This window comes from Pygoscelis adeliae, unplaced genomic scaffold (genome assembly GCF_000699105.1).
Source record: "Pygoscelis adeliae isolate BGI_AS28 unplaced genomic scaffold, ASM69910v1 Scaffold54, whole genome shotgun sequence".
Classification (NCBI taxonomy): domain Eukaryota; kingdom Metazoa; phylum Chordata; class Aves; order Sphenisciformes; family Spheniscidae; genus Pygoscelis; species Pygoscelis adeliae.
The window spans coordinates 804,336-831,678 of record NW_008824982.1 but is presented as its reverse complement, the minus strand read 5'-3'; the positions used below and the strand labels follow the sequence as shown (position 1 = coordinate 831,678).

Sequence of the window (27,343 nt, the reverse complement as noted above, 5' to 3'; positions counted from 1 at the left end):
CTTGCTTGAGTTGCTGCCCAATATGCCTGGCTGAATTCCTTGGAAATTCTTGCTTTCCTTGCTCAATCTGGAGCATTTCTAAATACTGACTCAATGTCTCACAACCCCCATCGGTGAAATCAGAATTTGCCCATGTCCACTTATCTTTGCAGCATTTCGTATTACATGGAGAAGTCACTGTTGATTTTTCATAGTTTTTCAAAAGCTTTTCAACAACACCATAGTTCGACCTTGAGTCAGCTGAACGCGGGCGACCGGATAAATTACTTGGTCTCCAGTCATGCTCGTGAAGCATATGCCTATAACCACTAGTATTTGGAAGTCCGTTTATTTGCTTTTGCTGTGCTGCTGTTCTGACAGCTTTGCTGGGGTTGCTAGTTTCTTGCTCCTTTGCTGCAGAGAATTTGGGATTTGAAACACAAGATGTATTTACAGTTTCTGTCCTGCTAATAGCAGAGTCACACAGTGGGCTGCAGGGTTTGTGATCTTCTGACGCTGTTCGAGGCACCTGGTTTTCTTGCAAAGCATTGTTACGTTTATCTGTGTGAAATACAGTCCGGTTAAACTCATCGATCTTTGCCGCTAAAGTTTCATTTCTTTGGGTCTTTCTCAAAGTATATCTAGAATCTTCCAAAAGATCATTGTGCAGGGTAGCAGGGGCATAAAAGTCATTACTGTAATAAGGGCTGCTGTGAGACTTAGGATTTTGTTTCTGGTGCATCTTGTTGCTTTGGGCCATATTTCCATCTGAACAACTCTTTTGGGCTGACAGTGGGGAAGGTTCACTTTTATTGTCTTTTCCAAGTTTGCCCACATCATATGCCCACGTGTTGTGGCAGAAACTTGTTGGTACATTGCACTCATTTTTGGTTACAGGTATTGCAGCAGTTACCGTCACAGGACATTTCACAGCCTGCTCATTTGCACAGGCTGCTGCAGTTTCATTCTGGTTTATAGGTGAAGGATTCATCAGTTTCCTTCCACTCCTACAGTCCCGAGCCTTGCAATTGCTTTTGATGCCTGGATCTCTTATTGGTGCTTCAGAAAGCTGTACAACTGCAGAAAGTGAGTTTGTTAGGTGCCGAGAAGTGCTCCGTGGGGGAACTGGTGGAGCTTCTTTCTTTTGCCAAGGTCTGAAGTCTGTTCCGCTGTCACCAGTAAGACCACCAGAAGACATGTCCTTCAAAGCCTTGGTGGAGCTCATCAGATTCTTCCTATTATTATGTTCCTCTGTTTCAAAACCAGCAGAAGTCTGTGATTCATTGCTGGACACATGGTTCATCTCAGGCAGAATGACTGTGTTTTCGGTTTCCTCAAATTCCCCCAGGAAAGGAAGTGACTTCATTCTGGAAATAAAAGGAGAGGTGTTTTAGGGATGAGCAGTAAGGGTATTCCCCCAGGGGACCTCAGCATGGATTCATTCTCCCTGTGAGCAGGTGTTTTAACACTGGCTGCTTAAAAAGATTTGGGAGGAGTTTTGCTGCAGCTGATACACCCAGCGTATTTGAAACATACATGAAGAATTTGAAGAAAGCTCAACAAAGGGAATCTCGTATTCCTTTCCCTTGCCACTAAAATTCTTTTTCTGAGTTTTTGTAGATGATTGCTTGTTTTCTTATGTATCCTACAGTAAGAACAGTGGGATCTTGTGAGTTCTAATGACTCCAGTGAGAGTATACCTGACTATGAACTGAATGAAGAAAGCTTTAGGACATAGTGCATCCCTTGTGTAGGTTTCCTAACATTACACATGACAGTACAAATGTGTCTTTTGAGATCTGTTCAAAAATCACCTTTCTCAGCCAGGATTTAGAAACGTCAGCTATGAATTCATCAGCTATGAATCTATTTGCTTTAAAGATACAAACACTAACCCAGCTACAATAATAAATAAGTGACAGACAGCCAACTGATTGCATGGGGGAGTGTAAGAAGTCCCCCTGCTCTTTGGGAGCATCTGAGAAGAGCTTGCCATGATGCAGACTTCCATGGGGTCTCAGCATAGCTGAGGCATAGCCTTTCCCAATCTCTTTCATGGTCTGCACCCCGTCACACCATGGGTTCAGTCCTACCTTCTGAGAACCACTCGAGAGGAAGACTGGTGTTTAGCTTGCTAAAGGAGACCATGAACATTGAATTTTTAACAGATGGCGGAATGTTCATTTGCCATACTTTTCAGGGTCTGGCTCACCATCTTTCCATCAGTACAAATGTATGGTTGTTCTTCCTTCTCTTGCCTTCTTCACACTCTTGGATTGTCAGTCCATCACACATCCCTCACACTTAAGGCTAGATCTGGGCTTAATCTAAGAAACCTCCCAGCCTAACAAACCCACACAGTGTTGTATAGAACTGCATGGAAATGGGACCAGGGCAGACATTCACTTTCCCAATTCTCTATAATAGCCATTAGAAACAAGTACAATTTTATCTGGTATAAATACTAATTTCATTTTGTAGGTTCTACAGATAAACTCAATTTTGCTAGTAAAACGTGCCCTTGTATCATATTTTCAGTATATTTCATTTGAATATTTTATGCTAAGCACTGAAACACTAGGAGGATAGGAACTGCCCAACTCCTAATAAATTCAACAGCAACGCCCCCCCCCCCATCAAAGTGAACAGGAGCACAGCCTCATTATTCATTTTCTTCCTCTAATATAAAGAGTCCAAATATGTTTTTACCTTCTGTGGTTGGACTTCTTTCGAATTTCCTCTTGATAGCTGCATAATTCTTCACTGACTTTGGCAAGTTCCTTAAGAGCCTTTATAAATATAAAAACAGTCCTTTAATAAAAGCCTTTTAAATGGTATCTCCAGGATTATTTTGAAGCTTGTGGTGATTTGCATTTAAGACTCACAGCAGAGGAAAGTAGCACAAGGGAAGATACAAAAAATGCCCCGGATTATGAACAGAGGTAAAGAGCATGCTGTTAATGCATTTAAACAGTGAGAAGACACTCATCAATAGCAAACCGAGGAGGAAGTAGGGACAGTGCCTTGCTGGAAAGCTAAAATCAGGGAGATCAGTTCTTTAGGTTAACCTGGCAGGCCAAAGCCCTCAGTATTTTCCTCACCCTTGTAACTGAAACATGCTGATACTTTACTTACTACATTGAGATCACCAATATAATTCTTGGCATTTTTCTTGGAAGTTTTGATGCTGGGGCTGTCTTCAGGTTCCTCAAGGTTCTCAAAGGCCAGGTTGTCCATTAACAGAGTATTGTTTCTGCTCTTGGCTCTGGTTTCTTTACATTTGTGTCCTGCTCCATCACACATCCCTCACACTTAAGGCTAGATCTGGGCTTAATCTAAGAAACCTCCCAGCCTAACAAACCCACACAGTGTTGTATAGAACTGCATGGAAATGGGACCAGGGCAGACATTCACTTTCCCAATTCTCTATAATAGCCATTAGAAACAAGTACAATTTTATCTGGTATAAATACTAATTTCATTTTGTAGGTTCTACAGATAAACTCAATTTTGCTAGTAAAACGTGCCCTTGTATCATATTTTCAGTATATTTCATTTGAATATTTTATGCTAAGCACTGAAACACTAGGAGGATAGGAACTGCCCAACTCCTAATAAATTCAACAGCAACGCCCCCCCCCCATCAAAGTGAACAGGAGCACAGCCTCATTATTCATTTTCTTCCTCTAATATAAAGAGTCCAAATATGTTTTTACCTTCTGTGGTTGGACTTCTTTCGAATTTCCTCTTGATAGCTGCATAATTCTTCACTGACTTTGGCAAGTTCCTTAAGAGCCTTTATAAATATAAAAACAGTCCTTTAATAAAAGCCTTTTAAATGGTATCTCCAGGATTATTTTGAAGCTTGTGGTGATTTGCATTTAAGACTCACAGCAGAGGAAAGTAGCACAAGGGAAGATACAAAAAATGCCCCGGATTATGAACAGAGGTAAAGAGCATGCTGTTAATGCATTTAAACAGTGAGAAGACACTCATCAATAGCAAACCGAGGAGGAAGTAGGGACAGTGCCTTGCTGGAAAGCTAAAATCAGGGAGATCAGTTCTTTAGGTTAACCTGGCAGGCCAAAGCCCTCAGTATTTTCCTCACCCTTGTAACTGAAACATGCTGATACTTTACTTACTACATTGAGATCACCAATATAATTCTTGGCATTTTTCTTGGAAGTTTTGATGCTGGGGCTGTCTTCAGGTTCCTCAAGGTTCTCAAAGGCCAGGTTGTCCATTAACAGAGTATTGTTTCTGCTCTTGGCTCTGGTTTCTTTACATTTGTGTCCTGCTTTACTGAGCAAACTCCCTTTTTCCATCCTGTCATTTGCCACATTGTGTTGACAGTTCAGCTCCACTGTGTCACTCTCTTCCGAAGTAGGGGAATGCATGGACAGCTGCAGCATCTTGCTCTGAATGGCCTTATTATCATGGACATTCATATTGCTCTCCCTTCTAAGTTTTACCTCCTGGTAAAGCTGAAAAACCAATAGAACCTTCTATTAGATCATGGTACTGTGATGAACTTTATGGTAAAAGAACATATTCGTCTTCTGTTTTGAACAATGCTTCACTCAGTAGCACCAAGCAGAAAGATTTTATATATGTGTTAGTAGAAAAGTGTTGAGTCACACAGTGTGATAGTTCACAGTTATTGTCACAGGATGAGGAAAGGGCTGTTACCATTCACAAACTCTTTGCCATGGTTTTAATGTATGGCTTCCACCCATGGGATGGGATTGGAAGAGGTCTCACGAGGTCAGTGGCCCTGCCTTGAGCCAGAAGCTGTATGGTTGTCTTCCAAGTAATATCAGCACACTATGTGGTGGACACAGCCCTGATCTGATGGATGGGGAATGTGGGGGGATGTGAGGGAGGGAGAGGGCTCTGGCTATCTTACAGCCTGTTAAGGTATATTAGTTTAAGGAGGGGAAGTGAATTCTCATCACACACAGCAGACTCTTCTGGTTCTCAGACAAGTGGAATTCTTCCCTCTTCTGGAGTGATAAATCAGTACTGCAGAATGGTATTATTTGGCAATGTGCTGTCACCCTCTACTCTTCTTTCATGCTACCTGCTGAGATCCAGCAGCTTCATTAGTAAATGAAAAGGTGTTAATTCCTGTCACCCAGCATATTCAAACTAGGGAACTGTGATAAATTATAAATTAGTAAAAAACCAGCAACATCATAAAAACCTCTTCTGCTTAGAGTATCACTTCCAGTGCCAAGAATCCCACAGCTCTTTATAAACATTCATTCTTAACTTGCTTTTATGAAGAAAGCGCAGAGCAGGCACCTCTGAACAGCCCTCTGCCTGCTCTCTCGCAGTGCACAAGGCATCACAACAGCTTTTGGAAGGACAGTGAAAAAGAATAACAACAGGAAGAACATGTGGCCATTTCATGAGTAGTGCTGTGGATTAGAAGTATTCTCACGTTCAGAGACCTGACACTTGACCTCATCCTGGGCTTTCAGATTTCACTCCCAAAGCCCAGCTGCTCATGGAACCTGAGGGCTGACCTTTGTCATTTCCAAGAAATGAGGGCCTCATATGGACTCAGCAGAGCAGTAAGAAGGAAGGATACCACCTCATAACTCAACAATATCATCTCCTAAACCACATAAGTCTTCCTGGAGGAATCCAGGAATTAAGTTAAGTTTTGGTGGGCTAGAGAAAACTACCAAATAAAAATACAAGCTGATAAGGTAGCACAAGTTTTATTGAGGAAATCCCTCTACAGATGATGGCATTTAGTAGGTATCTCCGCTTTTCTTCAGCCATGTGGCTTTTGGCGAAGAAATGTCAGGCAACTGAAATCAAGAGCAGCTATAGACACAGCTTAAGAGGGAACCGTAGGATACCGATAACCTTGGGGTATCATCTGCAGTTTGGTCTGGTCCTGCAATACCCAGCAATTTGCTTCATTCTCTTCCCCTCAGCCCCATTCCATTCTTTATCTCTTTTTCTGTCTCTGTCACGCTTTCCTAATCCATGTGCTAATAAAGAACATGGAAAAAACATGGTCTTCGCTGCCATTGTCAGGACTACCAATAGCCAGAATACCTTTTCACAACACATTAGTGTCGTTCCAAAACAGCTGATATACCTAACAAACTGAAATTCAACTACACACACAGATCACATTACTAACTTTTGAAGCACTCTCACCTTGGCAGTGAAATTAGGTAAGACTGCACAGAAATGTCCTAACACAAAAGACAAAATGTGGCACATATTATCATACCAAAGTCTGCAAGAACTGCAGATAAAATATAAAAGAGCTGACATTATGGAGTTATGCTGCAGGCTGACTTAACGGGCAGTGTATGGCTGCAATTCATTTGGCTCTGATAATTTTCCTTCTCATACTTTCATGTGAGCAATCTCTGCCATGCATTCCTGTTACTCAGCCACAGGACGGTGTTGGCAGAGAGCAAGCAAAACTACTCCATGTGTATATTAGAATGAAAAATGTGGAAAGCTCAGTGGTGAAAAAACTTGCTTCTATATGTTGCCAAGGCAGATTCAATTTATGCATTACAGGATGCCAGAGGGTTCTGCTGCGGGGACAGTTTGGGGATAAAAGAATAATAAATAATTACCTTAACTATTTCTGGAAGGAGATGCATTAGAAATGGCAGGGAGGGAGTGTTTGTTAGTATGTGTAAACACAAGTGGTGTCAGGACTTTGATGCTATTTACTGTAGTTGTTTTCTGTATTAAAAGCCGTCCATAAATAGAGCAGGTTCTAGCCAGAACGATTCTGCATCATGCAGTGTTTAATGTATGACGTTCTTTTTAATACTACCATTTACCCCAGCAGACACATGCCATCTAATTCCTTTCTGCCAGAGAATTATGATACCTAGATTTTTTGTTACTAAATATGTATTTTCCTAAACCCCATATATATGCAGTTGTTCAGCATGTACTTGAAAAAAGCATGTATAATATGAGCAGTGTGGCTCATGCCCAGCAGAACTGGTAGCAGTATATACAGCCAACAATATCATAGCAAACTTCACACAAAGTGACATTTAACTTCCTGCTTCGTATTCATGACTATTAAATGAGCAATTGCAAATACTGCTTAACCCCAGGCTTTGCATCCTACCTTCAGCTATTAGAAAGTTCCAGTGACAAATAAGAAATAGGATATAATTCAGAAAAAAAATAAATTGAAGCGACCCCTAGTTGCTTCACCCCAAGTGAAAATGTTAATGTTCGGAGTTTTGTTTAAAAGTACCTCTTCTATTTTCTTCTGCATGACCTTCCATTGACATTCCCATTCTTTCCTTTCATTGTCAAATCTCTCCAGCAATTCCATCTTCTCTTTATTCCAGTTCCTCTCAGTATTCTCCAGTTGTTTAGGCAGGTCCATGGTTACAGTCTGTGTAACAGCAAGAAGACAGCTCTGCTTTTTTTCTTTGTTCCCTGAATGTTTCCTGGAAGTTTATCAGAATAAGTCTTACTTGTGTTTGATTCTAGCTTTCAGGGAAAAAAACAACCAAGCAAAACGCCAAGATAATTAACTGAAATGTGCTTGCAGACGACAGCATCACACGATTGCATGACATATATCTGGAGTGTGACTGGAATATGGACGAACTAAGCATTATAGGTCACAAACCCAAGGGCAGAGAGGCCCAATCTGGAAAGGGGAGGAGGGACAGGCATCCAGCATCATAGAATTCAGGAACGTCTGCCACAGCGGGCTCTTTACCGTGGCCACTTTGCATCCTTGCCATTACTCTTCACTATAAACCTGTTTTCAGTGAAATTTGAGTCTGCATGATATTGAATGGCATTTCAGGACCTTGGGATCCTGCAAGGTCTGCCCTTGAGGGTGAAAGCTATTTTTACGTTTGCTCAAAAGACAACTGCAAGTGTAAAGGTATCATGTTTGCTCATGCACTCCTTTCACATATGCATGTAGCACGACAAAGACGGTGACACTGTCTTGGCAACTGAAGACTGTAAACTTGATACATGCAGAAAATTCTTATGGCTATATGAATGCTTTAGCATACATGAAAGAAAACAGGACAGGAAAGCTAGTAACAGGTAACAAACATACATATACAGTAGAAAGCATCATTCTATTATATAAAGGACTATAGGTCACTATTTTGGATTTACGAATCTAAATCTATAAATGTTAGTTACAGGACCAGCATAGGGAAAATTAGAAACTATTGTCCAATAGCACTAACTCAAATCTAGTCCAAAACCTTGCTCAGAATATTTAACTAATTTTTGCTTCAGTTTCTCCTTCCCCTTCAGAATTCTTTAGTATCTTAGTATCTGTGAATGAAAAATTATTAATTGAACCACTAAATATGTATATTTTAAGGGAAATATTTTAGATCTGCTCATCTGACTTTGGAGCAAAACAGTTGCAGATTATATGAGCCTGGTGATGCTCTTGCTTTCTTAGGCTTTACAACAGAAACTCCACTACCATCAGCACATTTACTATGCCAGCAAGGTCAAAATATTCATTCAGTTACGATGGCTCCTGTGGTATAATGGCTGGTACACCCACATTGATACTTGAGTTTGTTAACTTCGGCTCTCAAAGCCAGCTGTTGTGTTACTTAGGTGGACATGGAATCTAGTTCTAGTCACAAAATGCCTCCGCATTGCTTTGGTCTCCTGCCAGAAACCAAGTGTATGGGCAAGCAAATGAAGTATCAGAAAGTTAACTAGGCATAAGTCCAGTTTACCTTCCTGGAATTTGTTCATTTCCCTGACTGATGGTCAGTGATTGTCAACTCACAGGAACTGCCCATTTTATCGCCCACATTTTCTTTGACATAGTGAAAATTCATTCTTGAGCTTCATGCAAAGTTCTTCCCCATCCTGTATTTTAGTGGACAAGTCTTGTTGATTCAGCTGTGGCTACTGTGTAATCACTGCTTACCAGTGTCTGCGTTATTTCAGCTGACTGGGAAGCCGATGCCAAACTTGGAGTCAGCTTCTTTCATGAACAAGTAAGCAGAAGAGCTCAGCTGAAGCCCAATGGGTTACTCAGGTCTTTGGGTCATAGGAAGTCCTGCTACAGGATCTCTCAGCTGACAGCCATCATGGGCCCAATCCTAACTTGCAAAACTGTTGGTTGCAAAACTGTTTACCCCAAGCAATTTTGGACAGAGGACTTACTTAGAGAACAAGCTGACTATTCTTCAAACATCTCTGCCAGCCCATCTCACAACGGTGTAACCATGTCACCATGTAACATGGTATTGGAGCTTACTCTTTCAGACTCTGACTCACAGCTGCCTTGGAGCTCTGAAACGGCAACCTGTCTCTCAACTACCTACAAACAGATTTCAGACCCTTCTTCTTCCACCTGCCTAAAAACATACAGGGCAGCTTTATAAAAACAGAAAATTCCTTGAAACTAAGAGCTGCTGAAAGACAGCACAGCATTCTCACCACAGAAGAAGTCAAGCACTGGTTTGCTCATGGCTTCGTACAGAAGGCAGCCAGGCTATAGGGACTGCACCTCTCCAGGCCAACGTTTCAGCTTTGTGCCAGACTTCAGTAAGTGTTGACCAAAAACAACTTACAAAAAAATTCCACTGCACTTAAGACCTGTTGCACTCTAAACATCTATTGCTAATGAACTTTAAAACCATTTCAATACTTTCTCACTTTGCTAATTCAAAGGTTGCAACTTTTAGTACAGTGGTTTTCTTTTTTTCTTTTTTTTTTTTTTTTTGGCTACTTTTATGTCTTTATAACCTTTCAAGACATCTCTGAGAAATAAACAAAAGTCAACTCTCTGCTCCACTAGAATCCTTCAAATACATGTCAGAAAGAAATAGAAAAACGTATAAATGCTGTAAAGTCATGAACAAGACAGGCAGGCATAATCTGTCTACAATTTGCACAAATGGTGATTTTGCTAGTGCACTATTAGTAATAATGACCATGCTTCAATCAGCAGCATACTACCAGAAAGAAAGTCAATACTATATAGCCCTTTTTTTTTTACACATATAAGAATAGATATATAATATGTACTCCTTTCAAGTATGCATATAGCATTGAAAAGGCCCCTGGTGCTCTCTTAGTGCTGGGAACTACTATTGCCATGTCTGCATTCATCTTAACAATTTCCAAGTTGATTCATATGGGACTCTGATTATAAAAAGAGATTGGAGACCATCAAAATGAAATCAAGTCTTGGAAGAGGTTAGTTACAGAAGTTACAGATAGTCACTTGTAGCTCTAAGATCCACAAAAAGCTTGTATCGCTTCTTACGCTTCTCCTTGACATAAATTCTAAGAAGAAAACTCATGTTTATTGATGTTAGCAGCTGGATGACTAGACAGTTTTGCTGCTATTGTACAGTGGATAAATTCCTCAGAGAGTTGTAACTCCTATTTCTATGACACTTTCCCCTTTTTTTTTCTTGGTGTTTGGGGGGTTTTTTGTTTTGTTTTGTTTTGTTTGGGGGTGGGGGGTCTTTTGCTTCTTCTTTTCCCTGCTAGCAACAAAATCCAATTTGTAGTCCTGGTAGTATACCTTCTGTCTGTATAGTGTACCGAGATGTCCCCACGGGTATTTCACATGGCTTAAGCAACCCGAAGGGATGTAAAATACCACATTATAATTTGCTGTGTGGATCCGAGCAGTATCTGTGCTCCTGCAGTATTGGCACTTTCTGCATGTCCTAGACAAGGTCAGAAGCTCATTACAGCAATCAAATTCAAGCAAATAATCAATTTTGTCTACATTAGCTGCATTTTCCTTTAACTTTTCATTTAGCCCTCCCTCCTCTCAAGCAAAAAATGTTTTAAGCAACTATTTGGTGTTAATTTTATTATTGCCCCATGTCTTACCCGTGCCCTTTCTATCCACATATTAAAAATGCAAAATAGCTTGCAACCAACCTCTATCAACTTCTGAAAATAATCTGCAGTGACATCAGCTGAGATGTTATTTTTCAACAGAGATTAATTAGATTGGATGTACACAACCATTCAGATACACAAATTTTCCCTTGATTTTATAGGAAAAAAAGCAGTTAAATTATATTTCCAACAAAGTGCTGTATTTTGGATGACTAAGGAAATTGTAAATTTATGTATTTGTTCAATTATTAAAGTGTGCCATGTGTCACAATACTGTGCACTTTACACATAAAAAGAAACTACAATTGAGTGAGAGAGTGAAAGAGAGAGAAGGGAAAGAAAAAGGAAAGAGAGAAATGAGAGAAAGAGTGAAGGAAAGGAAAGGAAAGGAAAGGGAAGGAAAGGGAAGAAGAAAGAAAGAAAGAAAGAAAGAAAGAAAGAAAGAAAGAAAGAAAGAAAGAAAGAAAGAAAGAAAGAAAGAAAGAAAGAAAGAAAGAAAGAAAGAAAGAAAGAAAGAAAGAAAGAAAGAAAGAAAGAAAGAAAGAAAGAAAGAAAGAAAGAAAGAAAGAAAGAAAGAAAGAAAGAAAGAAAGAAAGAAAGAAAGAAAGAAAGAAAGAAAGAAAGAAAGAAAGAAAGAAAGAAAGAAAGAAAGAAAGAAAGAAAGAAAGAAAGAAAGAAAGAAAGAAAGAAAGAAAGAAAGAAAGAAAGAAAGAAAGAAAGAAAGAAAGAAAGAAAGAAAGAAAGAAAGAAAGAAAGAAAGAAAGAAAGAAAGAAAGAAAGAAAGAAAGAAAGAAAGAAAGAAAGAAAGAAAGAAAGAAAGAAAGAAAGAAAGAAAGAAAGAAAGAAAGAAAGAAAGAAAGAAAGAAAGAAAGAAAGAAAGAAAGAAAGAAAGAAAGAAAGAAAGAAAGAAAGAAAGAAAGAAAGAAAGAAAGAAAGAAAGAAAGAAAGAAAGAAAGAAAGAAAGAAAGAAAGAAAGAAAGAAAGAAAGAAAGAAAGAAAGAAAGAAAGAAAGAAAGAAAGAAAGAAAGAAAGAAAGAAAGAAAGAAAGAAAGAAAGAAAGAAAGAGAGAAAGACAGAGAAAGAAAGAAAGAGAGAAAGAGAGAGAAAGAAAAGAAAGAGAGAGAGACTCGAGTGCTCACAATGCTACCTGTCTTCCCTGGTCTATTGATATATCTGTGCCTGCTCTGAAGAAACTGGCTGAACTAATGAATAGTCTTTCTCTAAGAATGAAGACCATATATAACATACATGAACACCACATTACATATAAATAACATTACAGAGATGTTTAAATAACTGTTTGCCACATTAGAAATTTGCTTTCTTTTTAAATCTTAACGGTTCAAAACCACTGATTTAAAATAAACCGTAACCATACCTTTCATGGAATAAGAAATCCTTTAGAAGTTTTTCAGTCCATTTCTAAACAGCAGTGAAAGCAATGAAATGCATAGCTAGCTGGGATCCAGTTCTGTGAATCCTGATCTTTAAAAGAAATAAGAAAGCTAAGCGAGACACAACCTTTCAACTGGGGCAGCATTTGCAACTCTCTGAATAACTCCGCAACTTTTGCAAACTGAAAAACAGTTCCGTTCAGCATCATCCCAGCAGCTGGCTTCCACGTGACGTCAGTGCACAGAGGATAGTTTTAAAGCCATCTCTTCCAACCCCCAGCTCTGTAACTTTATATCTCCTCATATTTTGTGTAAACAACTCCAAGTCCAGGACATTTTTAGGTTTTATAGTGCAGTCCGGTCTTTAAAGCTTGCCAAAGCAGCCAGTGTTAATATTAAAGCTATGACAATAGGCAATTTTAGGTTTCTTTTATTATCGTCCATGTTGTAAAGGAAGATTCTTTGCTGTCTTCCAGACCCAGTTTTCAGGGTTATATTTTTTAGTACGATCATTTGAGCTTTGCAACTTGATCCTTATAAACTGCTTTGTAAAGGGAGTTTGTTTAAAGCAGCAGTTTTGTTGGTTAACAGCTATCTTAAAGAGCTAAAAGCAAACCACTCCTCCCTAAAATCTTTTTCTGTATTCTAAATATGCTATCACTTACGAAATGCAGAATTATTGGGCACCGTGTAATCCTACTGTCTTGCATTCTGGGAATGGTGATAATGGTTTCTTTGGGATATACCCAAATATTCCTGCTACTTTATAAGGTTTCTGGATCAGATTCTCCAGTCTGTTAAGATACTTTGTGTCTCAGCAAAGCAAAGCACTTGAAATTGGATGGAGAATCTCCCTTGCGCAGGGAAATTCATCCCTGGCGTAAGGCTAGCAAGGAAGGTCCAAAAACACTTCGGCCTGGATTTAAAACATCGGGAGTGCCCATAGCAAGTGTCGGCATGGGGTGAGGGAAGGGAGCGTATGTGACAAAAATGATCCAGCAAGTGAAAGTCCACGGGAGTCCCTGAAGCCAGTGTAGTGAAATTTAGCTGCTCTCCCTGCTGAGCTGCAGGCACGAGGAGCTCAGCTCGCTCCTTGCATCTCTGCCCACCACAGTAAGTCTCCTGTTGCACTGTGTGTTAAATTGCTTTCATTTGGCACACTGAGAGAGACCCCAGGCAGAAGCTTCACGCACATACCACTGCCCTGCCGGGTACTTGTGCTTGGATGTGTCTGTGGACAGTGATTGAGACCACCCATAGTCAGAAAATTCATATTTCAGGGAACATTTGTCCCCACGTGTACCTGGAGAAGGGCCACAAAGTACTTGACTCATGCAGCACAAAACTCCTGACAAATTCTGCTATCAGATGGGTGTCTTCAAGTGCACTAAGCAGGAGTGACGTGTATTTTTGTGGGCAGAGCAGCTGATGACAAGAGGATCAGTGAGGCGAAGGACACCATATGAGGATTCACACCCCCTTTGCTTAGTCAGCACTCTCATCCTTAGAACAATAAGGCTTTATCTGTGATAAAATCCATGCACAGCATAAAAATTTTAGCTCTGGGTGCATTTTATAGTAAATACCAAAGCAGGTTTCAGGGAAAACACATTTTTTCTCCTTATATGGTCTAGCTGTAAGTCTCAGTGAATATATTACTGGGGTGTTTATTCTGCTCCCATGTAACATAAATAATGGGACTTGGGCTAATTTGTGAAAATTTCAAAGATGATCTAAAAATTGAACAAAGATGCCCAAGTACACAACTGAATGTTCCTGAAGAAAATCCCCAGCCTCTAAACTCTAAGGATTTATAAATTCCCTGTTCATAAAACAACAGTGTGACTTTCTTTTGAAAGATTACGTCCCAACACGCCAGCTGACATGGCTGGGAGTGAAGCCTGAGTGCCTGGGAGCAGAACTGAGCCCACAGCTGGAGGCCGGGTGCCACAGCGCTGCCTCCCCCCCGAAGCAAGCACAGCTGCACCATGGCAAATGAAGACAGACTCTGTCTGTCAGCATAGGCTATTGTTCTTGTGTCTTTAATATTGTTAACTCAATGCCCCTCGTCTTGTTATGTGAACTCTTTGAAGTAAAACACAGTAAAATTAAAGAAAACAGTGGACTAAATCCCAGGATTGAGTTTTCACTCAGGCAAAATCCTACATTTCGGTCAGTGTGAGGAATTAGAAATGTGTGAGACTGAGGGGCTCATTAGGAGACAAGAGCTGGACCCCACTCATAGGTCAAAGGGCCATGTTAAACTCATCCTAATATGGGAAAGGCAGAGAAAAGTTGGGACAGAGAAAACACGAAGCGAGCTCTAAAAACCTGGGCTCATTGCTCCAGACACCCTTAAGTGTAGCAGTAGTGACTTCTGCTTTTGAGGAAAAAAAGTTATCCAACAGCGACTGTCCCTCCCCCAGCAGCAGCAGACAAAGCAGCAAATGTGGCTTTCTTGCCTCTGGCACAGGCAAAATAAGCAGGAAGGCTATTATAGGTTTTTTACGTCCAACACACCGCTTCCACAGGCAAAGTGTACTTTGTCCATACCTGGTATCAGCTCTGCTTATGTTAAAAGTCAGCACCTCAATAAAAAAGGCGCAAGGGCATTTTAGATAAGCCCTCTGCTAAATTTATCTTCATCATGCAAGACTGAAGACAAAGGAGCATGAGTTTCAGCATGGGCTATAATCTGATTATATACTCAGGGTAGTGTGTATTCTGGTTAATAGTCTGCGCTGAAGATCATTTTAGAGCATCTTCAGTTCTGCTGCACTAGCTTGGTTATGGCACACCCATTTTGCTGTGTCCACATAAACTTGGTAACAAGAAGGAAGAACAGCACTGCTGTCACTGTAATCAACCCAACCGCAACATCAGATTCCTGAATGGTTTACACCTTGATAATCGTGGCAAATACGTCTCAGGAGTGGATATATAAATCAGGAAATGGGCAGAAGGGAATACAAATTCTGTCTCTTCTTACTATTGTGCACTTCTGCAATAGTATATAACTTAGTGGAGAAATAGAGCCAACAAAGTGTTATGTCACGTCACTTCTCCAAGGTTACATTGAAAATCGGTGGCAGATACTTTAGATGTTTGCTTTAAATAGAGCCACTGTAATGTTCTCCATAGGCAACTGCATGTGTAATGGCAAAAGTTGGGTTTGAATATCGCTTCCCCTGGCATTAAATCAGAGACGGAAATGTAAGCCAATGGGAATTACATCCCTGATACTGATGCCTTTAGAAGTCTCCTACTCACCTATCAAATTCTGGGGTGATTAAGGGGAAGGGCATCTAATATCCTAAAGCTCTGCTTGTTTTCGTAAACAACTCCCAAAGTTCATGTGCAGTTCATCTCTTTTTATAACACATATTTAGACAGCCACGTTTTTGGCAATTTTCTATTTTCCGACTGCCAGGCATATTTCTGCACTATAGCACCTGCTCTCTTCTAGTTTTGATTCTGAAGCACTGGTGACATGTGTCAGCAGACAATTATTCGATCTCTAACTGGAGCTTCAGGCACGGATATTTTTGGTTGAAAGAAATATCTCTGATCCTGGAGATGATGATCATTCTGGTATCATGGCAGTTTTTCAGGAACGGTAAAGAAAATATTTGTAGAGGTATTTTGTCAGGGCACTCAGAGCTGACTCTAAACAGGAAACAAATTTAATTGAATTTATCTGGTTGCATTAAAGGAAGAAATGCATCTATTTTCTAAACGACATAAAAATTCATTGGAGTTACTGCTGATCTGCACAAGTGTAAAACTGTCAGAATTAGATCTATAGATGCAAGATGTCTTCTTTCTGTAAGAACATGGAATGAATTCCCTGGGAACACAGGAAACAGAAATTTAATCTTTCAGAGAAATGTAAAATTAAGGCAATCTCAGTGTTCCAATTCAATGACATTTTTGCCAAAATATTAATACTTTGCCAGAATATTCCAAAATGGGAACCGCTATCGGTTTAAGTGAGATTTGAACTGATAGGTAACCTGGCATATCTAGCTTGTTGCACATAAAAGGAAAATCTTATATTCTTGTTATTATTGCTCTTCAGAATTAGATGCTATGCGGCAGACAGAATCTCGTGAATCAGCAGCGTTCTGTCTGGCTCTGCCCTGCCTGACTCCCACGCACTCCTGCTAGAGGATGTGGACGTGTTCAGCTGCATTTACTCACTCTCCTGTGAGGTGGACTTTGCCCACCAGGCCAGTATCTGAGTGAGGAGAATCTGTTTCCTTTCTTGGCAAGTATAATTATTGCATTTCTTTGTGAGACCAAGTTATTTCAATTTAGCAAGACACAGAACACATTTCTTTGGCTAGGTGTTATCTTCTGGCTATGGATAGATGTCAATACTGATTCTATTAGCTTTCTCAGCAGCTTTTAAAATAGTGAAAAATGAAGGGCTGTGAACTTCTCTGCAATATCTGGTGCGAAACAGATAAGCAGCTCCAATCACTCCCTTCAAGCTGAATGCAAAAGGACATGAAAAACACATGCCATTTCTCACTGAGATGTCTCTGTACTGAGGTTTGCAGGGGTCCTCACTGTTTTCCTTGCTCATCACAGATTCAAAGACTGTGGGGAGCTTCTAAAATGATTTTGTAGGCTTCAGTATGCTTTAATTTCAGATTGTAGCCTGTGCAATAGCTCCCTAAATGTCCCAAAAGGTCTCAGCTTTGATTTGCTTTGTTAATGCCTGACAGAATTAGGATGACGAAAGCTCCAGCTATATGCAAGAAAAAACACTGTAAGAAATCAATGGGGTTATAATTGCCAGTCCTGTGCAGAGGTTATCTCCACCTTTTCTCAAGAGAGTCATCCTTACCTTTTCTGATTTCTGAGAAAGAAGCAGATCTTTCCCAATCACTTCCAAGAGGTATTCAATGTATGAATTCAGTATATTAAACTTTCCTACTACTTTACAGTAGTTCTGTTACTGATACACTCAGTGTAAATCAAACCCTCTCTGCTCACCTTTATTACATACAAGGCTGAGAAAGGTATAAACAAGTGTGGGTTAAAATCTGAAAGCCCAGAACTTCAGATCAGATTTAAGTATGATTTTTTCTCTTTTATGGGATTGACCAGTAACATTTAACAAAACCCAAATGATCTTTTCTTCCCCCAAGGGAGACACTAAACCAGAAAGAAACTCAAAAAGTCAGTGTCGTGCTAAGATTTGATATGACAAGTTTAAGCCTCAAATTATTGTACTTTTAACGTCCAAATTGCAAATCCATGGGGAGGGGAAAAAAAGAATTTCAGCAGTTGCTGAAAAATTTCTTACAGCAGTTGCTGAGAGAGAAGCAGCAAAAGGGCCTTTTCCCAGTGATTTGAGAACTGTCTTTACAGTTACAGAAATTCACTGTGAAAGGATGATATGCTTGACCATATCTTGCCATAATAGTTTCTAATACGTGGAACCTAACTTTTAGGCAACTGAGCATAAAGTAGAGCAGCTCAGAAACTCCTCAAAATTACTTTGGGCCTGACTTTCTCTTTAATCAGGACACCAGGCAAGGCTAGCTATGAGTCTCACATATATTGATTATCATTTCCTTTAGACATATCTTGCTAACTACAAAATAAATAATGGCGACAATATCCCCTGGTAGGAATAAGTATTTGGATTAAATCAAGGTTAAGTGATTTCACTGATCAAGGTTACTACACTTGCAGAGTATGCTGAGGGAAAGCTAGACAAACAATGAGAAAAACACAAGCTTCGTTTAATACTGAATACTGTGAGTTTAATATTTTTTTCGTTCTCATAAAATAAATTTTATTACCCAAACTTTGCTTCCCTCTGAGGGGAAAAAACAGGGGGAAAAAAGGTCAAAACGGTGTCTCTTTAGTATTTCAGGTAGCAGAGCACAATCCAGGCATGGAGATGAACTGTTCTCACTGGGGAATGGGTTAAGTGGACAGAGCACTAGCATGATAAATCAAAGGGAATCCTTATTGCCAGCTAGAAAAACAGCTGTTTTATTTATTACCACTATTTATTACTAGATTTTTTTATCATGGCATCCGCACAAAAAGATTTCATTAATACACTTACTTGTAAATGATCACCTTTGGAGAATTCACATTTGTGGGACTCAGTAGTTTCAACATAGGTTGAATAAAACAGAAAACTGAGCTCCATTGGGCATTTCAGATGAGGTGGGAGATCACCTCATAGTGGGAGATCTACTGTTTGTAGGAACTGCCTATGTTCAGTGTAATAGAAAGATCATGAGTCGCCTGCACTCTCAGTGCAGCCTCTCATAGGCAAGACAGGAATATTCAGTGACTATTGATGCACACCTATATACACAAGCTTCCCTCACCTATGGTCGCGTGCTACCAACGGCATGGTTAGACGGGGGTCATTCGGCAAGCCAAGAGTTACCATGTTCATTCAAAACTCGTTCTGAAACCCGGAGAGAGAATCCAGAGCCCTGTCAGCTACAGACTGGAAAATGGTATCTGATAAACTAGGTTGTTAGGAAAAGATATTTGACATCAGAGAAGGTGACTAGCATCACGCTCTTCAGTTCAAGTCAGACTGTAGTGTGGCTGTTTTTCTAGAGCACCGGGAGAACGCAGCCAGCCTACATCTCTCAGAAGACTCCTCGCCTACTCTGACACCTCCTCCTCGTGCATCTCATGCTCAGGGGCTCCAGCTCCCCACCACAGTTCCAGATACAGTGCTCTATATGCCAACCATTCTGATTTTGTCCCTTCCGTTATGTCACATAATATAATGCAGTGCTGAAAAAATCATCATCACAATCATGCAAAATATATACAAGCTGTGACATACAATTGCAGAATACACATAGAATGTGGTTTCACTATTCATATGTGGCTAGAATACAAATTCTTTTTCTGGGAGTGGGAAGAGGAAAGGAACAGACTCCTCACACCCACTCTGCATATTTCTGTTTTGCTTCTGATTTGGTGCAAATTAATGAATATTAAATTGGTTCCAGTCACTCAGGAAATTTTTTTTTTTTTTCAAAAATGATAAAACCAGACGAAGTGAAAAATATAATTTTCTGTTTGCTTACCTGGAACACCGTGGTGAGCGGGTTTCCTATTCAACTGGGTGACTTTTTGGTATGGTTTGTTCAGTTTTTTTGGTTTTGTTTTGATTTTGGCAAACAAGTAGTCTTCAGTGTTTTTACAGCAGTGGCTATTACAGAAACTATGTCTCTTGCACTTCTTATCTTGGAGGGTGGACAAAATAAACAAACTGAAAATAATACTACAATGAACAGTAAATGATGAATGGCTTACAGTACAAAAAACAGTGTAAAAAGGAAGACAAGTTTAAATATTGTTGTGTATGAAAGGGATGAAAATAATACAAGGATGAGAATAAGTAAAATGATAGGCTGGAACATCTGGGAAAGTAAATACAAAGACAAAGAGAACAGTCAATTAATGGAATAGCAAGTCCAAAGTTTCAACAAAATAAATAGTGAATCAGACTATGCTTGTGGAGGGGCCAAGTGCCCATCTCCCATTGACTTCAGTAGGAGTTCTGCATGGTCAAGCCCTGAAATGTCCAATTTAACTATTGCTGTTATTTGTTTAGAGAAAATACTAATTAGTTTGCTTTCAATTTGTATAAGCCCATGCAGTGCTCTGCCTTTAAGCTAATGGGAGCTCTACAAGCTCAGAGCTATTGCTAGATCAGAAAGTGAGCATGCTAAATGCCGTTTCTATTTGATTTCATGCAATACATGTATAGTAATTGATTAGCTTTAAACTCACTGTGTCTGTGACTTTCTGATACAAGGAAACAAAAGACTAATTAGTCAGCATAGGAGTAAGAAACAATAGCTTTCATCTTCACCTGGCAACTACTTTGACTGTAAACTAGCAGGACAGCACAAGGTAAATTTAACACAGCAAGAGACTTACTAAAACATTCGACAATACCATGAGCAATAACAAGATTTCCCAACTATAGGATTGCATGGTAAGATAAGAGTATGTAATTTTCATTTTTCATGGCAAAAGATCTTGAGTCAGCAAGGAATTTGCTCCCCAAAACCTCTCTGGAACAATTCTGCATAAAAATGAAATACAGAAAAGATGCTAGTCACTGCTGCATGTAAGCAGTGACCCAAAGGCCTTCAATAAGATACAATCAGTTACAGCAATTCCAATATTCACACTACCGTGTGGCTCTGTGACTCTGTAAAGTAGATTTGCATGGTTTATTTTTCTCTGTGGTTTGTCATATCTCTGTAATTTTGGAAATTTAATGTTTCTTCCTGTTTAAAATTAGTAATATTTTCCTTTTATTAATTTAACAGGAACCCAAACACTAAGAAAACAACCATGTTCATTTATGTGCCAAAAATGCTGTCTGCACTGCCTTTACTGGCGATGAAGGCACAACTCTGGCAAATGCAGTTGCAAAGCCAGAAAGGAGTAAAATTTTCCACCTCCTAGAGCATAATTCCTTTAATTTCCAGGAGACCAGACTTATTCACTGTTCACAAACAGCCCCATTGGTAGAACAAGGTTTCATATGGCCTTATGAGGATTTAAAATAATTTAAGAAATAACGATTTTTGTCCGCTGTCTAGAATAAAGAATTTTCATGTGCCATACATCGAATTTGAAGCTTAATTCACGTGGCAGAGCCTTTTTACCTGTAGGCCGTAATAAGTAAAAGTCTACCTGACTCACTGACAAAGGTTCATCTGCACTTCGATCATCCGAAGACTTTGGAACTTCGAGTCTGTCGATGAAAGCCTGGAGCTCTTTCCTGAAGGCCTTCATCTGTGCGTTGATCCGGTAAAGAAGCTCATGCTCGCGTATTCTGCTGCCATCGTCTTCCTCATCCATCAGTCCAAAGAGGTCCCCGTTAGCTACATAAATTCTTGCCTCTGTTATGATGGTGCTCGTGTCAGAAATTAAGCGATCTATTGTCTTGCCCAGCCGCTCAGCTTCAGAGCGAATGTCCTTCATCTGCTGCCTGTCAGTGAAGCTTTTCTGCCACCCAGATGGTGTTGGATAAAAAGACCTTGTGGGTGTCAGGCACCGAATGTTGCGTACCTCTTCAGAGTCACTTTCCCCACCGATGGGGCCTTCCCTTTTGCGGTGAGGGGGGCGGGAATCATCATCGCTCTCTTTTTTCCCTGCATCACTTTCCGCATCACTGTCCCTGGGACTGCCACGGATCCCAAGATGAGAGGCCAAGTCATAGCGTTGCATGTTGGACATTAAGACTCTGTTCTCATACTGGAGTTGCATGACTTTGCCACTCAGCTCGTTGATCTGCATTCGTGCAGCTTTTAGCTCCTCCTGTAACGCTTCTGTCTTGGCATTATCATGGTGCCTAGAGCTCTCATGGGCCCCAGACTTGTACTTGTATTTGTTCAGCTCAGCTGTTATGCGCTTGTTTTGTTCTTCCAAATCAGCTAAATTTCTCCTCAGCAATTCTGTTTCATCTTCTACTAGCTGCAAATGCTGTCGTAATTCTGACAGGGATTCACTCTGCTCTCCCAGGAGTGGATTAGCGGTCCCTGAGAAATCATCTCCTCTTAAATCATCAAGCTCTGCTTTCAGTCCTCTATTTTCTACTTCTAGTTCCACTATTTTCCTCCCAAGAATGTTAGCTTCCTCCTCCACAAGTCTCAATCGAAGCTTGAGTTCAGCTTCTCTCGTGGTAGGTGGCCCACCTGCTTCACCTTTTGGCAAGGGACTGTCCAAATCCCCATAAAATGATCTATATTTTTGCAGCTCATGTTCAAATCTGTCTTTCTCTTTATCAATCTTAGCCATTTTCTTCCTCATCAAGGCTGCTTCTTCTTTGACAAACTGTAGCTGGCATTTCAGGTCTTCATTGTCCTCCTTAGAAAAAAGAAAAAGTAGTATTTGAAGAAACTTGATGTAAAACAGGAGACCTCCAGTGGACGGTCTTAAATTACAAGATTAACAATTACAGGTACATAGCTTGAGGTACTAAAAGATTTTCCTGCAATCATTTCTCAACTGATCAATAAATTAAAGAAAGGGAAATAAATACTTAAATTTAAAAGAGGGGAAAAGACTATTTTACTTGCAACCAAAGTTTGCACAGTCCCCAGAAAATATACTGGGGGAGGGGGCTTGTAAAAAATCCTTAGGTTTTCTAGGCTTGCAACACTAATAGACTTTACAGTGTTCAAAAATCCTGAAGTCAGCACACAAAGGGCCTACAATCTTGTTTCACTGGTGCTCCCATTTACTTATTTTGCCTAAAATACAGAGGACATGAAAGCTGGTGAGTTCTGTTGCAGCACCAGCGGTTTGTTTAGGTGGTCCTTGACATAGCATTGTCTGACTGCAGATCTGGGGTAAGAGCTCTCCGTTTCACAGCATACAGGAAAACAAAGAGCAAAGCAAACAAGCAAGCAAAGTACAAATCTACAAATTACGTACATCATTTCCTGAAGCCTCCGCATGAGAATCCGGGCTACTGTTATTACAACATACCTCTGTTGGTGTCTGCTGTGACTTTTTTTCTGATTTTGGTAGGTCTTTGCTCCCTCTTCTTTTCAGTGATTGCTGCAAAAACAACAAAATGAGATGCACTGAATATTTCACTAGAGGTATAGAAATCAGTCACTCTTTTAAAACATAGCAAGTCAAATGCAACTATAAAGGAATTAATTTCTTGTAATACTTGAGACACCAAATACGGAGGGGAGACACAGCTGCCCAAAAATGACACAGCAATGTGTCAAGTGAAGTATTGGTTTAATCAGTCTGTTACCTTTTTTATTCAACACATTTTAAGATTAGTGCCTAACAAATGTTTAACGCATGACAAGAGAGGTAAGAAAGCAGGTATCCCAAGTGGTAACTTACACATGGGAAAGCTGAGGCAAGCAGTGAAACCCAGCTTGTCCATTTGATGTTAACCCTAGTGGGGCCAAGGCACTTAAAGGTGCATCTAGCCAGACGTGTAGCCTTAGCCTTTGTGGTAGGCAAGCTACATAAAACAGTGTCACTGAGATCCCAGCAGCTGACCTGAGTGCACATCTACGAGCACACCTTTCTCTGTGTCCCACCCGCAGGCTTCAAGCTTGCAGTGTATTGCGGTCACACCTCTGTAGGTGTACACTGTAGACAAACTCTGTGTAGACAGACTCACACATAGATCTGGTCACTACGTTTGTTCTGTTTTCAGAACATATTCAAGTAAATACAATTTAGAACTGCTTGGACTACAAAGTCCTAGTGAGAAACAAAGCACATTAGCTTAAGAACAGCACCACACGAACACATGTATACACCACCGTATGAGCAAGCTTCTTTGGTGTCTTCTCATCTGCTATGTAGCCAAAGTGAGTAGAAAAGAAACTCCTGCTTTTAGAGCAGGATGGACTGGAATCGAAGCCTACTAGCGTACCCAGCAAAAATCTCATAACTGCTGACAGTAGAAAGTTCGTTAGTGGGCAAGCGGTAGCAGTGGAAAGCAACTGCAACCATCCCGCTGCCAACACCCAATACAGATCATCAAGAAAACAGCAGGAGAGAGGAAAATGAGTGAGAGAATATGTTAATACATAACATCCCACTTGCAGCTGTTCCCTGTTTTTATGATGTTCCCCAGGTAAATTGTAGGCCCTGAGGCAGGGCAGTGATACAACCACCATCTCCCTCTGAGATTATTCTCTGGTAGAAGGATCCTCTGTGTTGCTGAGAAACATGCATTTCCCTGCACCAGGCAGGAGAGAATCCAGCTGTATCTAAAAACCATCCAGTTCCATACAGTGGGAATTAAAATACGTTCATAATCCTCAAGGAACAGAGTACAGTGGGTGAGTATGCTGTACACAACAATCCTATGCACTATTTGCCTGCTGGTACAAATTGTTCTCTTTCTTCTGCAGATCATCCCCATAATAAACACTACACTCGTGAACTGCTCACTCCAAAGGAAAAGTCAACACCATAGAAACGACCCACATATAAATGTGAGCAACCACAAGAGATGATTTCTCATGAGGCTTTTTGCTCAAATTTACTATAGAGTTATGCAAGAATTAAGAAAAATTACCTCGGATTCAGAATCAGAACTAAAATTCACAGATGGTTCCACCAAGAACCAGAATTAAAATTTTTATGTCTCTTGCAGAAACATTGAATGCTCTCAGTAGACAAAACAATAAAACCAATCAAAGCTGTGATAGCTAGATAGCTGTGAATCACAGGCTTCTAAAAGAATCCAGAAAAGACACAAAAAATAGTTAAATTAACTCACTTTTTCCCTTTAAATATAAAGCCAGCAACTTTAGGATCCCGTCTACAAACAAAATGATTCTTCTCCAGGGTCACCCATCAGTTATCCTATTGCAGAAATGGTATACGCATGTGGAGGGTTTTTTGTTGTTTTTCTTTTTGAATGGGCAAATTTATAAAGCATTAAACTTTCAGAGCAGCTGCTTCTTCCTCTGTGTTACCATTAATTATACCACTATGTATTATCACTTTGAAAAAACCCTTTTCAAATCAGTTAGCACTCCAAGCTTCTTCTTGCTCTAGATTCTTGCCAATACCACCCACTGATAAAATAACTAAGGGATAGTTAAACTATATTTCTGCTTGATTACCTAAATGCCGTCTATTCACCCTGCCGAGCTCAGCATCTCTCTAGATATAATGAGGTTCTGAAATGCTGAGCTGCAACTTCTTATGTACCCTACAACTTTTCAGAAGATAAGAGATATATGAAGAAGTTTCCCATGACAAAAAAAAGAGAAACTACAGAAAGCAAAAAGTATTTTTCTAATTTTGGCATAAAATGAAAAATCTGTTTTTCTCCTTTCTATATCTTTTGTGTTCCTTTTAGTAGTCAGGATAGCAACATTTTCATTACAACAATAGTTGTGGTTATGTAATGACTAGGCACTACTTTCTATTCTACTCTACTTGAATTACAACAAACCATCCACAGAGCTTGTATTATTCACCAATGAAATGATGGTGTTTAGCAATAAAATTTTATAGCAGAAAGCAATGAAGAACATGCACGATTCAATTAGCAGGATGATTTGGGTAAGTGGATTAGGCCTGGCTGGAATTGGTATGATCTCTTTTCTTGTGAAGAACATGAGACAATTTCTGATCACTAGAGGTTAAGATCTCACTTGTACGTATCAGCTGACAGATGACATCTGCAAAATCACAGTGCCCCGTAACATCATGTTAGGGCACTGAGGCAATACTCATACTAAACAAAGAATGCCACATATCAAGCAGTATATCCTACTATAAACAATAAATTTTTGAGAGTTTTTTCAGCGGTACCTTTCACAATTTACAGTGGCTACTCTTTCTATCATTTCTCTCAAGCCTTGTACTAGTCCACTCTTCCAATCCAATTTTCAACATTAAACAATTTATTGCTGCTAACGAAAAGAAATTCATGAAAGCAAAATGGAAAAAGGAAAAAAAGTTCAAATAAACACGGCAAAAGAGCAATCCAGACTCCTGCAAATGAATCTTCATATTATCCCTGAGACTGGACACTATTAAAACTGTCTGCATGTTGCTTGTTTAGACATACTAACAAATGTTAGAAAGGGCAAGCGTGTGATTCAGCCACCTTCATGTACAAAATCTGTTTGTTCAAAAATTTTTGTGTTAGATCACCTTTTAATATAATTCACCACTTGTTGATCCTTTTCCCATGTCACAATGTACCACAAAGCATACTGTAGTGCCAGTAAAAGCCACCTCTGCTGTAGCAAAAAAATCTGCCCCTCATATTCTAGAATTGGTTTTGAGAGCTTGTTGTGAAGGATAATTTGGGGGCTCAGGTAATTTTTCTTCCATGTAATTTTAAAAATCATATTCAGTTCACTCCATTTAATGATTATGAGTTAAAAAAGGACAAAAGTAAAGTAAGAAACATAAGACTGCTTTTGCACTATGTGATCAGTAATGCTTACCAGACAGCGTTACGGTTTTAATAACCTTGAATCAGGTTACCCATCTGCAGGAGAAAAGAATAAGCAAAAAATGCATATAATACTGTTTCTACAATGGGGAGTTTGCTAAACTGCTCCAGTACTAATGAAATATTTCAACAGCACTGGGGATAATAAGACCAGCAACTGGGGCATGTATCCTTATATTGTATAATCTCTGCTTACCTCTGAAAGACTAGGAGGTAAAACTGGGTTTGACCTGACTATTCTAGCATTCACTGTAGCAGCACACGAGGGCTGCATGTGTGTTCTGGCAATGCTGAGAAGTTTCCACGGTCTAGATAAGACCACAGATAATGTTCGTATTATACACATGCCAGATCACATGCAACAGGCAATTCTGTTGTGATGTTCAGCAGCATCAATTCTCCAGTGACCTTCACTGGACTTTATCCAATGTCTTGCTGGAGATGCTAAGCAATTCTCAAGACCAGATGGTATAATTCTTCTCTTGCCAGCCCTGAACTGCAAACCAAATGTGCAGTCCTAACATCACCTGTGATGCTCAGTGCTTCTCAGGTGTAAAAGACTTGAAATCTACTCTGAGAGTAACACAATGCAGAAATAATAGCATCACACTCCACTGAGTAGGAAAGCTGTAAAATGAACTCAAATTCTCGCTACCTGATCCTAAGCTACAGTAAATCTCTCAGCAATTAATAAAGAAGCCCTAAGCAAAACATACCAAGGTTTTTCAAGATGCTTAGGTTCGATTATGTCCTGGTTTTGGCAGGGATAGAGTTAATTTCCTTCTTAGTAGCTGGTACAGTGCTGTGTTTTGGATTTAGGATGGGAACAAAATTGATAAGGCACTGATGTTTTAGTTGTTGCTAGGTAATGCTTACGCTAGCCAAGGACTTTTTAGTTTTCCATGCTCTACCGACTGAGAAGGCTGCAGGTGCACAAGAAGATGGGAGGGGGCACAGCCAAACTGGCCAAGGAAACATTCCATACCATGTGACGTCATGCTCAGTACATAAACTGGGGGAAAGCTGGCCGGGGGGGCCGCTGCTCGGGGACTGGCTGGGCATTGGTCGGCGGGTGGTGAGCAATTGTACTGTGCATCACTTGCTTTGTGTATTATTA

The 27,343-nt window shown here is 39.9% G+C and overlaps 2 protein-coding genes across 2 annotated transcripts in view; both read right to left on the bottom strand.

Moving 5' to 3' along the window:
- KIAA0408 (KIAA0408 ortholog) overlaps nucleotides 1-12,464 on the bottom strand; it is a 19,352-nt gene extending 6,888 nt beyond the window's left edge. Inside the window, exons 1-5 of the mRNA XM_009325632.1 lie at nucleotides 12,230-12,464; nucleotides 7,235-7,433; nucleotides 4,122-4,463; nucleotides 3,696-3,775; nucleotides 1-1,346 (exon numbers count right to left, since the gene is read on the bottom strand). Coding sequence (XP_009323907.1) covers nucleotides 1-1,346; nucleotides 3,696-3,775; nucleotides 4,122-4,463; nucleotides 7,235-7,369 — 1,903 coding nt within the window. The 5' untranslated portion in view covers nucleotides 7,370-7,433; nucleotides 12,230-12,464. The remainder of the gene's footprint in view (nucleotides 1,347-3,695; nucleotides 3,776-4,121; nucleotides 4,464-7,234; nucleotides 7,434-12,229) is intronic.
- Nucleotides 12,465-19,552: 7,088 nt separating this feature from the next.
- SOGA3 (SOGA family member 3) overlaps nucleotides 19,553-27,343 on the bottom strand; it is a 31,471-nt gene continuing 23,680 nt past the window's right edge. Inside the window, exons 3-5 of the mRNA XM_009325631.1 lie at nucleotides 22,755-22,826; nucleotides 20,955-22,130; nucleotides 19,553-19,663 (exon numbers count right to left, since the gene is read on the bottom strand). Coding sequence (XP_009323906.1) covers nucleotides 19,553-19,663; nucleotides 20,955-22,130; nucleotides 22,755-22,826 — 1,359 coding nt within the window. The remainder of the gene's footprint in view (nucleotides 19,664-20,954; nucleotides 22,131-22,754; nucleotides 22,827-27,343) is intronic.